The following is a 12775-nucleotide window of genomic DNA, read 5'->3' as shown; positions in this document are numbered from 1 at the left end:
TTAGAGTACATATGGCATTTTTCTTAGATAAAATAGCTGAAGAAATTCTAAAAAGGGATTCAGCTGTAATACCTACTAAGTGCTAAAATAGCAATAGGTTCTGGAGAAACTCAGGTCATGTGGCAACACCTGTGGAGTGAAAAATATGTTTCATGCCCTACGTGACTTCAGTCTATACCATTACTCCCTACAGCTCTAGACTTTGCAAACTCCTTCCACCAGATCCTTCCACAGAAGTCATCTGTATTGGAATTCTCAGTTTGTTTGGATGAGTTCACTCCCAACAACTCTGAAAGAGCTCAATACCATTCAGCAAAAATGCATCCAATTTGACCGGCATCTCGTTTAGTAACTTTTACTTTCACTCTTCTCTAGCACAGGATAGATCTATGGCCCGTGCTTGCCACCTTTAAGAGACACTACATCTTTGAGATCTGATTTTGTACCTTTTTGTACCTTAAAGGTGCTAAATTAAATTAGTTTAGCGCTGTCTGGATGGAAGCTGGTATCTCAATCCTATCTTAATAAATCCAAAATTTGGATTTGTAATGGGTCATGCATATCCTACCATTTGCAAGGTCCCTATAACAGGAATCAGATATCCTATCTGTTGACCAGGTTTGTACTTACCACAAATTATGGATGCATTTGTACTGTAACTATGGCATTTATGCCAAGCACTGCAACACAAATTACGTAAATGCAGTTTGAATCTGGAGTTTATGCATAGACTTAAGGAAAGAGGTTGATGGCAAAGAGATTTGAGGAGTAAGCTTTGCAATCTAAGGGTAGTGGGAGTCTTGAACTTACTGTTTGAAAGGATAGTCGAGTCAGAAACTCTTAACATTTACGTATTAAATAGATATACACTTGCATTGCCATAGTCTCTAGGGAAAATGGGATTAGCATAGTAAGATATTTGTTGGTTGACGCAGACAAAACGGGCTGAATGGCCTCTTTCTGTGCTGCAAACCTGTCTGATCCTTGCACTTCAGTCATATTCCTCAACTTTTAGGTCTACTAGATCCTTCCTGAGTAAATACTATCATTAATTGCAACCAAATTTCAGACAATTTATTACATTTTGGTGCACTACAATAAAACTCCACAAATACTTAACCTCTGACCTCTAATCTGAAACAGGAGACACATTCCATATTTTAAAAAGTTTAACCCTTACATCTCATTCAACAAAATGTAATATCTCTCAAAGTGAAAGCAACCAGCAAACATGAAGGGTTACACCTCTCCGTTACAGGTTATTTGTAAGATCAGAGGTTAAAACTTTCATTCAAATTAGTACCTTGTCCTCTCTCGATCTGTGCAGTCCCTGCAGAGGCCACAGGTGAGTGCATACTTCCTGTGAGAATACGAGATAAAGAATAGTGCAATGGATAACCTGTCCTTTTATAACATTCAGGTTTTGTGCAATAAAAGTAACAGAAGCACATGCAATACCTCTTCATTTGAACAATCTCACTGGAAGGGTTCTGGTGATGGCAGTACAAGCTATGCCCAACACTTCAAAAGACAATATTGTGTAGTGTGCCAGGAAAATAGATGGTTTTAGACAGCATTCTAACAAGAGATCTTTGTGGTAGGAAAAAGGTTTCTCATGAAGTGAGAAAGAGAGGGTAAAGATGATAAGGGAATCCACCACTTATGGAAAAAAAAATAGAATCCATGATGATCATCACATAAAACAATGAAGTCTGCAAAGATCAGGCATGGAAACAAATGTTTACTAAATAAACCTGCAGGCAAAAGGAATTTTAAGAAGAGAAGCAAGGAAATAAAATAGTGTGCATAGGAACATGCCATGTAATGACAGAACTAGCAACAAGAACGTTTGACTAGAATTTCTGTTTCAGTAGTTATAAGTCCAGCAATTTTAATTTTGAAAACCAGATATGCCTGTGCCGATAAGCAGACACCACTGAAAATCATCAGAACGTATTCATAGTAACTCACCATAATGGAAAGCCAGAGTAAACTTCAAGAAAGTTATAGCCTATGCTTAATACATTTCTATCCTGACAGCAACTCAGCACAAGCCTGTGTCCTCAACTTCAAAAGGGCAGTTCCAGAGGTATAGGGAACATGAAGACTGCAGGTGCTGTGGAGAGTCAGAGACGAAAAGGTGGTGCTAGAAAAGCACAGCAGGTCAGGCAGCATCCGAGGAGCAGGAGAGTTGACATTTCAGTCATAAGTCTTTCAGAATTACTGATGAAGGGCTTATGCCCAAAATGTCAACTCTCCAGCTCCTCAGATGCTGCATGACCTGAAGTGCTTTTCCAGTGCTACCCTTTTCGACTGGCGAATTCCAGAGGTACGAAGAAAGAGCAGTCTAAAGCAGGCTGGGAAAGGAGACCAAATGGAAGTCAGTTGATGAGCAGTGGCAGACCTATCAGCAGATATCTCATACGACTCACCAGAAATTTATTCCAGTCAAAAAGAAGTACTCGATGAAATTGATGAACCATCTGTGGTTGACAAAGGCAGTCAAGGAGAGTTTCCAATCAAAAATTAAGACATGCAATACTGTAAAAACTAATGGCAAGTCAGAGGGTTGGAATTTTGTCTCTTTTTAGGAATCAGAAGCAGTTGATTAAAATAAATGTAAAAACATAAAGCAAGAGCTTCTACAGGTGCATAAAAAGAATTAGAGTCACTAAATTAAGCGTGGAACCCTTGGAGGATGCAAGTGAAGAATTAATAACAGAGAATCAGGAAATGGTACATGGGAGGTGGTATTAATTGCTGGACTGTTAATCCAGAGACCCAGATAAAGTTCTGGAGACCTGGGTTTGAAACCAGTCACAGCAGGTAGTGAAATTTGAATTCAATAAATATCTGGAATTAGGAATGTAATGATGACCTTGAATTGATTGTTGGAAAAACACATCTGGTTCACTAATGTCCTTTAGGGAAAGAAACTGCCATCCTTACCTAGTCTGGCCTACACGTAACTCCAGACTCACAGCGATGGGGTTGACTCTTAACAGCCCCATAACAGCAATTATGGATGAGCAATGGATGCTGCCTAGCCAGTGACACCCTCATCCCATGAATGAATAAGGGAAAAAAAATTAACTTTTTGCATTGACCTTCATGGAGGCGGACATGATAATCCCCCCAAAGATATCAGATTTACAAGGTGCTAATGTGGAGAAAAATCAGGCAACACTGTGGCTCAGTGGTTAGCACTGCTGCTTCACAACGCCAAGGGTTCAGGTTCAATTCCAGCCTTGGGTCACTGCCAGTTTGGAGTCTGAATATTCTCTCTGTTTGCATGGATTTCTGCCCACAATGCAAACATATGCACGGCCACGGCGGACTGGCTGTGCTACATTGTCCACAGAATGCAAGGATCTACAGGCTAGGTGGGTTAGCAGTGTTAAATGCATAATTATGAGGATAGGGTAGGAGGGGCTGGGTTTGGATGGGATGCTCTTTGGAAGGGTGGGTGCAGACTCAATGGGCCAAACAGCCTCTTTCCGCACTGTAGGGATTCAATGAATCTATGATCTTGTAGCGGTCTCTATCATGATGGACCAAGTCTTTGTCAAATTGATTGGACCCAAGGCAAACAAGTCTTCAGGACTTTGCATAAAATATTGGAGGCGTTGGGTGAAATCACGCCCAGCAAATTAGAAAAGTGATAACATGACAGGCCTGTTCAAGAAGAGAGGCAGCAATAAAGCAGGAACTATAGGCCAATTATTAAGTTAGAAATGGGTAATTTAGAAAAACTTAACACAAGCAAACAGAAAGGGAAAGCGTGTTTGACAAATCTGATAGAGTTCTTTGAGGATATAACAGCAAAGCTGATAAAGGAGGCCCGCTGGATGTGGTGATTCCAGATTTCCAGAAGACATTTGAAAGGTGCCACTAAAAGGTTATTGTGCAAGACAGGAGCTCACAGTAGTGGGGGTAATGTGTTAGAATGGACTGACAGCTGGTGAACATTTGGACAAAACAGATTTGGGATCAATGGATCTTTTTCACGTTAAAAAGACATAGCTAGAGGAGTGCCACAAGAATCGGTCTTCAGGCTTTAACTCTATTATTTAATGACTTGGAGCAGGGGGCAGAGCGCAATGTATCTAAATTTGCTAAAGATACAAAAATAGGTGGCAGTGTGTGCGGTGATGAGGATGTAAAAATAAAACCTGCAAGGTGGGTTGAGTGATTGGACAAAAACTTACCAGATGTAATTTAACATAGAACAGTGTGAGGCCATGTACTTTGATAGGAAGAATCAGAATTAAAATGAAGAAAAATTTCAAAAAGTGCAGAAAAATTTTCCCATAGGGCATAAGGTAGTGAATATCTTGAAGGGAGTTGTGGAGGATAGATCACTGAAAGTATTTAAAGAGGTAGATGGATAGAGTTTTGAAATAGCAGGCAGCTAAGGGTTATAATAAGCTGGCATAATAGAGGAGTTGAGGACTGGCGTAGATCTTGTTGAATAGCAGGACAAACATGAGGCGCCAAATGGCTTACCTCTGCTCCTATGTCTGATGTTCTTATGTTATATAATTGTACTTTGAATGCTGCCCACTGCTACTAAGAAATTTGGGAGGAAATAATTCAGATTTGTATGCTAAGTATACTGTGTATCAAATCTGAAGTTCGTGGAAAATGCAGGTCACTGGGCTAGACAGAATGAGAAATTTGAATTTCTTAAGCTAGCAAAAGTCTAATATACAACTGATCAATTTTCTTCTGATATTTAAATACAAATATCTTTTTTCAAAGATATGAATTACTATCTCAGTGCATCATCAATTTAAATCCTTCATGTGATAAGCAAGTATGCATGTGGATTACTCACAATCAAAAGAAATTTTGCAAGCAAGTAATCAGATGCTATTACACTGCAGCTTACTTGATGACCGCATTCATTTTGTGGTGACTATTTATCAGCATTTGTTCACTAGACTCTACTAATATTATTTTAGAACATTGTCCTAAAGTACAAAAAAAGTTTCCAAACAAAAATGAAAAAATTAATAGTACCTAAAGACAAAAATACACCTGAGCTTAAAATGGAAAATTAAAGAGGGAAAGGCTACAATAATGCATGAAACATGCAAAGGAAGCTAAAGGATCATTCCACAAATTCCACAACTGTGTGCAGCTCTTGAGCATATCTTGACATGTATAATTACATTGAGGTTACCACACATTTTACTTAACCTTATATCTACACGGACAGAAATCCTTCTCACTTAAATGTGACTGCATTTTAATATAAGTAAAGTTTTTATAATAGGAGTCTATCAAATTAAAACTTCACATTGGAGGAGTACTGTAGAAAATGTTACTGAGCTTGGGTTTGAATTTAGTTCAGGTAAAACAATAAAAGCATTTCCGTCACTCGGAAGCTTGGTCAAGTGGAACAGTGTGTAAGCTTGCATCATTGTGTCAGTATGCTTATTGTTAGAGAGGTGTTCCTGTTTAAGGGATGATTTGTTAGGAGTTTTCCTGCCAACATTTCCTTGATGAAACCATCACCACGTATCAATAAAAGTCAATAAATGACCGCTGTGTTTCAGAATTCTGTGTCTGAGAAAAGTTGTGCAAGCAGCTTAAGAACGATGGTCCTTAAAACCTACAACACTGCACCATCTAATCAATTTAGTGGGAAAGAAAAAATGTTGTGCTTCCATGATTTGGGTGCAAAGGACACTTTGGGCATACTATCCCATTTAATTATAACTTTTTTTTGAGGCAATATGTAGAGGCAATTTGGATGGTACTTGAGGAGAAAAGAAACGATCAAGGGAGATGAATAGCTGGTTATACTGTATTAACTAGTTCATTGATAGAAAAGATCTCTTAACCAAAATGGATGGTACCAATTGTTACTCCTCCCTACTGTTCAAATATGATCCCCCTCCCTCTTAGTAAGCAAAAAATATTTCTTTAAAATATATATAATCACAATGGTCATTGAAACAAATAAAGGACACAATTTCTTTTCAAAACACAATCAAAAAATTTTAAAACTCCAGAACACAAAACAATACCTTGTCCTCTATCCATTGGCACAGGTCCTGACTGCGGAAGACCCATCTGCGGCTGCATGTTTCCTATGGGGAATAAAGTTGCATGCATAAAGTTCAAATCAATTATTACACGTATCAGATGCATAATCAAGCCTTTTCTATACAACCTCCCCAAAAAATGGGTCCACAATCAAAGCAACATATCGCAACATAACAACCATCCTATTTATTTCTGCATTATATTGGCAACTTAGGAATGGCACCAATTCATTAGGCTAAGACTTTACTCAAAACATCAACACCAGTTGAGATCAGATTTCAACTCTGGGACAAAATGTAGAGAAGGAATTCTTAGTTCAGTCTCTCTGTTCTTCCTGCCTTCCCTCTATCCTCCCCTCTCTCGCAAGCAGCAAGTTCTGTTTTGCAGTTTTATGTATTATTCGTCTTACAAAGATAGTGTTTAGTCATTGTACTTGTGAAATCATGCTGTATTATGTTTTCATCATTGAATGCAAGTTTAATCTTTTTCTAAAAAAAGGTATCCAATGCTCTTTGGAGATTGTAGCAAAATTTGTGCTATCTCAAAATCTGCTGATATCCATCTCCATAGCAGTGACCAACTTAGTCCCCAGCTCATTTCATCTCCTGTTGAAAACTTCATGCACACTTTCATTACCTCTTGCTAAACTCATGTACTCCTGGCTGGTCTCCCACATTCCTCATTTCAAAGTTGAGCTCATTCAAACCTCGGCCACCTTAAATGGCAATGAGTCTTATTTCCCATTTTTCCTGTGCTCTCAGACCTATACTGACTGTTGGTGAAGCATATATTGGACTTAAATTCTGACCTTCATTCCAAATCCTTCTATGGTCTTACCTTTTACTATTTCTCTAATCTCCTCCAGATATCAGGCCTCTTGTGTAGTCCCAATTATGAATGTTCCACCATTGGCATCTGAAGGTGCAACCATCTCGGCCCCATGCTATGGGATTTCCTTCCTAGAGCTTTCCACCTATCTACCTTGTTTTCCTCATTTCAGTCATTTCTTCAAACCTACCCTCTTTGACCAAGCGTTTGGACATCTACATCTCCATATGGCTCCTGTGAAGTACCTTGGTCACTTAATTTCCTCAAAACAAATATGACATCTTTGATAATGGGTTGAGAAATAAATGAAACAATGAAAATCCATGATGTACATTTCATCAACATGAATAAATAATATTAATCATGACTCATTTACAAAGTTTTACTGTGTTAAAGGAGGATGACAAGTCACAGACTCATTGAGATGCACAGCACTGAAATAGACCCTTCAGTCCAACTTGACCATGCTGACCAGATATTCTAAATTAATCTATTCCCATTTAACAGCATTTGGCCCATATCCCTCTAAACTCTTCCTATTCATGTACCCATCCAAATGTCTTTTAAATGTTGCAATTGTATGAGCCTTCGCCATTTTCTCTGGCAACTCATTCCATACACGCACCACCCTCTGCATGAAATAGTTGTCCCTCAGGTCCCTTTTAAGTCTTTCCCCTCTCACCTCTAGTTTTGGACTTCCCACTCCAGGGAAAAGTCCTTGCCTATTTAGCTTATTCATGCTCCTCTGAATGTATCAATCTCTACAAGGTCACCTCTCAGCCTCTAATGCTCCAGAGAAAATAGCCCCAGTCCAGTCAGCCCCTCTCTATAGCTTAAACCCTCCAACCCTGGCAACATCTTTGTAAATCTTTTCTGAACCCTTTCAAGTTTCACAGTATCCTTCCAATAGCCAAGAGACCAGAATTGCATGAGTATTCCAATAGTGGCCTAACCAAATGTCCTGTACAGCCACAACATGACCTCCCAACTCCAATACTGAAAGGCTCTGACCAATAAAGACAAGCATACCAACCACCTTCTTCACTAACTTATCTACCTGTGACTCCACTGACAAGGTATTGTGAACCTGCATTCCAACGTCTTTGTTCAGCAACACTCCCTTGGATTTTAACATGAAGGACATAAGTCCTACCCTGAACTGCCTTTCTAAAATGCAGTACTACACATTTATCTAAATTAAACACCATCTGCCAATCCTTAAACCATTGGCCCATCTGATCACGATCCTATTGTACAGAGGGAACCTTCTTCGCTTCCAATTTTGATGTTATCTGCAAACTTACTAACCATACCTCCTATGTTCACATCCAAATCATTTAAATAAATGAAAAGCAGTGGATCCAGCACTGATCCTTGTTGCACCCTACTGGTTCACAGGCTTCCAGTCTGAAAAGTAACCCTCCACCACCACACTGTCTTCCACGTCCGAGCCAGTTCTTCATCCAAATACCTAGTTCTCCCTCGACGTGAGCTAATCTTGTTAACCAGTCTACCACGAGGAACCTTGTTGAACGCCTTACTAAAGTCCATATGGATCACATCCACCGCTTTGCCCTAATCAATCCTCTTTGCTACTCAAGTTAGTGAGACATGATTTCCCATGCACAAAGCCATGTCGACTATCCCGAATCAGTCCTTGCCTTTCCAAATACATGTAACCTGTATAACTCCCTCCTGCATCAGACTTTCCAAATGCATCATCTTGCATTTGTCTGGATTAAATTCCATGCCAATTCTCTACCCAAGTCTCCAGCCTATGTTCTGTTGTATCATTTGGCAAGTTTCCTCACCATCTGTAGCTCCCCCAATCTTTGTCATCTGCAAACTTACAATTCAAATCACCTACATTCTTTTCCAAATAATTTATTTATATATATTACAAACAACAGAGGTGCCAGCACAGATCCCTGAGGTACACCAAATCTCCAGTCAGAAAAACACCCTTTCAACACTACTCTGCCTGCTATAACCAAGCCAGCTGTGTATCCATCTTATCAGCTCACTGCAGATCCCATGTGACATCACCTTCTGATTCAGCCTGCCACCTTTACGGGCCTTGTCAAAGGTCTTGCCAAAGTTCATGTGGACAACATCCATCATTCTGTCCTCAATTATCTTTGTCACTTCCTCAAAAAAAAACTCAATCAAGTTTGAGAGACACAGTCTCCCCCATACAAAGCAATGCTGCCTGTCACTAATAAATCTGGAGCAGACCCCATTAGGTCCTGAGGACTTGTCTAGTGTAATGCTGTGCAGAACACCCAATACTTCCTTCTTTCTGCTGACATGCCCCTCTCTAGATTCACCATCCACCATGTCCCTTTCCTTTTTGAACCGATGCAAAGTATTTGTTAAGGTCCTCATCCACATCCTCTGGCTCCATGCATAAATGTTCTCCTTTGCCCATGAGGGAATGTATCCTATTCTCCATCTACCTTCTTGCTCTTTATATACACATATTAAAAGCCTTTGATCTTTTCCTTAATCCTGTTTGCCAAGGTCATTACATGGCCACTTTTAGCCTCCTAATTCCTTGTTTAAGTCATTTCCGGTTTTCTTTATATTCCTCGTGGGCTCTGTCATCAGTCTTCCAAATCTTATGGGTTTCCTCTTTCTTTCTAACTTAGCTCACAATATCTCTTGTTATTCAAGGTTCTTGCCATAAAGGTGACTGAACCAGTTGGAAGTATTCTATTTTACTGCTTTGTTAAAAGAAATGGAGCACTTTTCCCAACCAACAGACATCTCAAAGTGCTTTAAAGCCAATGCAATAGCTTTCAAAGAATAGTCACTGTTGTAATGTGCACTGGGAGTTAAATATTGGCCAGAACACCAGGGATAATTCCTCTACTCTTCTTCAAAATCATGGGGAGACAGTGCATCTTTTGCATCCACTGAAACAGGCAGATAGAGCCTCAGTTTTAACATATTAAAGGTGGCACCTCTGACGATATCAGGCTTGGTTTTTATTTTCAAGCCCAGGAGTAGGATTTGAACGCAGAGGTAGTTCATAAGAGACAATGGTAATGCTTAAAATTTATTAAACTATTTATATTTATTAATTAAATTAATATTTTATTAAATTATGTAATACATAAAACTGGTATAATGTTGGATTTCTAAGATTTCTGCTCATAGTTACTGATAGTATGCAAATTGTATATTGTAAATTGTTTGGTTACCAATAGCATGCAAGTTGTACATTGTTTGGTTACCATCTAGTGGCATTCACGTAGAACTACAACTGTATGAGGAGGCGAAGATTGAATTTTTCATCAAAAGCAGTGAATCTATATTGCTGTTTATCCACAAATAGATTAAATAGGAAATTTCCAAAAAGTACAAGTATCAGGTTCTAGCATATGTTACTGTATCAGGAGATGACGGAGCAAAAGAGGGCAAATAGATCGGAGTTAAAGATCTGCAATCATCTAATTGAACGGTGGGGTAGGCTTGCAGGACTGAATGCCCTACTCCTATCTTATAATTTACATAACAGCATTTGAGTGTGAAGTGTATTTATACTGGGGATTCCTTTTAAGCGGTGCAGTCTTTGTCTTAAGTTGGGTATACTCACCAAGATGTGGCTTCCAACAATATAAATTTAGCCAGGAATTGGGGAAATGGCCAAAAGTGTAGCCAAAGAGTGAGTCTGGAGCCCAAAAGCCATGCACGTTTGTCAAAATGTTAGCAGGTTTTAGAAATCAGCATATTGTGAGGTGGTGTTCAAGGTCATTAAGATTTTCATTTAATAGGAGCAAATTGAAAAAAATTATATTGAACTCATGCTCTAGGTAACTCCCACACCTACACAATAGATCAGTGTGTCCCCTCGATTTATTTGCCACCTGTCAGACCCAGGCAAATTCAGATGCAATCTTACCATAAATACTAACATTGTGGCAGTGGTTCAATGGGCTTAAAAAAATGTTCTGTTTATAATAAAGATTGACAATCCAAGATACTGGTAAGTTCTGGACAATTTAGACATTTTGAAAATATATTTCCCATTTTTGTTATCACTGGAAATGTAAATAAAAAGTAAAGAAAACTAAAAGAAGGAACAGCAGAAGGAAATGGAAATTAATTAAGCTAAAATTTAAAACATTTCAATAGCATTCCAGAAAGTATATTTTAAAATTTCACATACCTCCAGGCCCCACTGGTCCCGGTCCAGGTCCGGGTCCAGGCCCTGGTCCAGGCCCAGGTAATGGCCCCCCTGGACCCTGTACTGGCCCTGGCCCAGGCCCAGGAACAGACGTTGCAGGCTGCATAGGTTGCTGCATCATGGAAGGAGCCCCATTCACATGCATCCCACTCTAATAAAGAACAAAATTAAACAATTCTTACACATTTTGTATATAAGTACTTCAATACACTTACAGAAATAACCATTTGCAGCTAAAAAAAAGTTGCATATTATTACGTAATTTACAAAACAGATATTTATTTCTGCTCTTAATTGTACTGTAATCTGCAGCTTCCCAATGGAATTCAACAAAGCTGGAAGTCATCATTTATCCTTGTTTATGCATTTTCCTTAAAAGTGCAGAGGCAAAGACATAACTTAAGAAATTAAATACTAAGCACAAAAATATTGAAACATTAAAACATATTTTGCAACCTCTAGATAATTTTTCTGATTCTTTACGCCTCTCTAATTGGGAAGTGGGCTAGCTCTATTTTAAAAATGCATCCTCAAAGACACTGTTCAAACCGTTAATTTGAGAGATAAGGAAATTGTTGTGTTGCGATAAATCTGTTCCCAATTGCTCTGCAAGTGCCAAACATTACTCTACCACTAATAAAGTGGTTTGGTATCTTAAACATAGCCACATTGAAATCCACCTAACACAGCAAACTTTGTTTTAACCAGCAAGTTATGAACCAGTACTCTCAATAAACCAGCAAAAACAATATACTTCAAATACTGAGAAATTTACTGGATTATTGTGATCTCTGCTATGACCAAGTTGTCAGATACGGCTGTATGAGAATAGGCTCTCTGCAGCTAAGTTTTATTTAAATCAAAGTTCCATTACTAATTAAGTGATCTATGCTGTAAATAAAAGTGATGTGCATACCATCTTTATTATGTTTCTACCACTTAGCATCTGGTGGACCTCTTGATCAACTGGAATATTTGATCAGCTGGTGTACTCCTGATCCCATGGGTGCCGGTTTATAAGTAGTTTGCTGGAAATACTTCCTGTGTATAGTTATAATGACCATTGATTATGAAGCTCACCTTTCAATATAATGGCATAATCTTAATGGAGCTACACTGGAAATTCAGATGAGAAAATACTTAAAATTAGAATGTCCAGACCAAGCATTTCTAGAAAGAGCTGAATGCTTTTCTTTGAAAAGCTTCTCCAGTTTTTAAAAACTCTTTCACAGGAAATGGACGTCAGTGACTTGGCAAGCATTTACTGCCCACCCCAATTGCTCTCGAGAAGATGGTGACAAGCCATCTTGTTGAACCATGGCGGCCCATGTGATGTAAGCGCACCAACAATCCTGTTAGGAAGAGAATTCCAGGATTTTGACCCACAGTGAATAATTTCCAAGTCAGGATGACGTGAGGCTTGGCAGGGAACATACAGATAGTGATGCTTCTATGCATCTGCTATGAGTGTGGATTGGAAGGTGCTGTTGAAGGAACCAAGGCTAGTTATTGCTGATTCCTGTCACTGTTCATCAGTGGTGGCTGGAGTGCCAATTGAGTGGCTGCTTTGTCCTGTGCTATGGCACTTGTGCCTTCTGCCTTGAAGATGGTGACAGGCTTTAGAAAGTCAGGAGTTCACTGCAAGTCCATTGTAGAATTCCTAGCTACTGACCTGCTCTTATGGTCACATTGCTTATATGGATG

The 12775-nt window shown here is 39.0% G+C and overlaps 1 protein-coding gene across 3 annotated transcripts in view; it reads right to left on the bottom strand.

Moving 5' to 3' along the window:
• The window catches only part of cstf2 (cleavage stimulation factor, 3' pre-RNA, subunit 2), a 68447-nt gene that overhangs the window by 38130 nt on the left and 17542 nt on the right, over positions 1 to 12775 (bottom strand). For 2 of the 3 annotated variants that reach the window (XM_072594962.1, XM_072594964.1), the window contains exons 7-9: positions 11054 to 11222; positions 6036 to 6098; positions 1304 to 1360 (exon numbers count right to left, since the gene is read on the bottom strand). In XM_072594962.1, the coding sequence (XP_072451063.1) occupies positions 1304 to 1360; positions 6036 to 6098; positions 11054 to 11222 (289 nt within the window). The remainder of the gene's footprint in view (positions 1 to 1303; positions 1361 to 6035; positions 6099 to 11053; positions 11223 to 12775) is intronic. The other variant, XM_072594963.1, reaches the window with a different exon arrangement.

Source organism: Chiloscyllium punctatum, chromosome 25, assembly GCF_047496795.1.
Source record: "Chiloscyllium punctatum isolate Juve2018m chromosome 25, sChiPun1.3, whole genome shotgun sequence".
NCBI lineage: Eukaryota > Metazoa > Chordata > Chondrichthyes > Orectolobiformes > Hemiscylliidae > Chiloscyllium > Chiloscyllium punctatum.
This window is presented reverse-complemented; position numbering and strand designations above follow the sequence as displayed.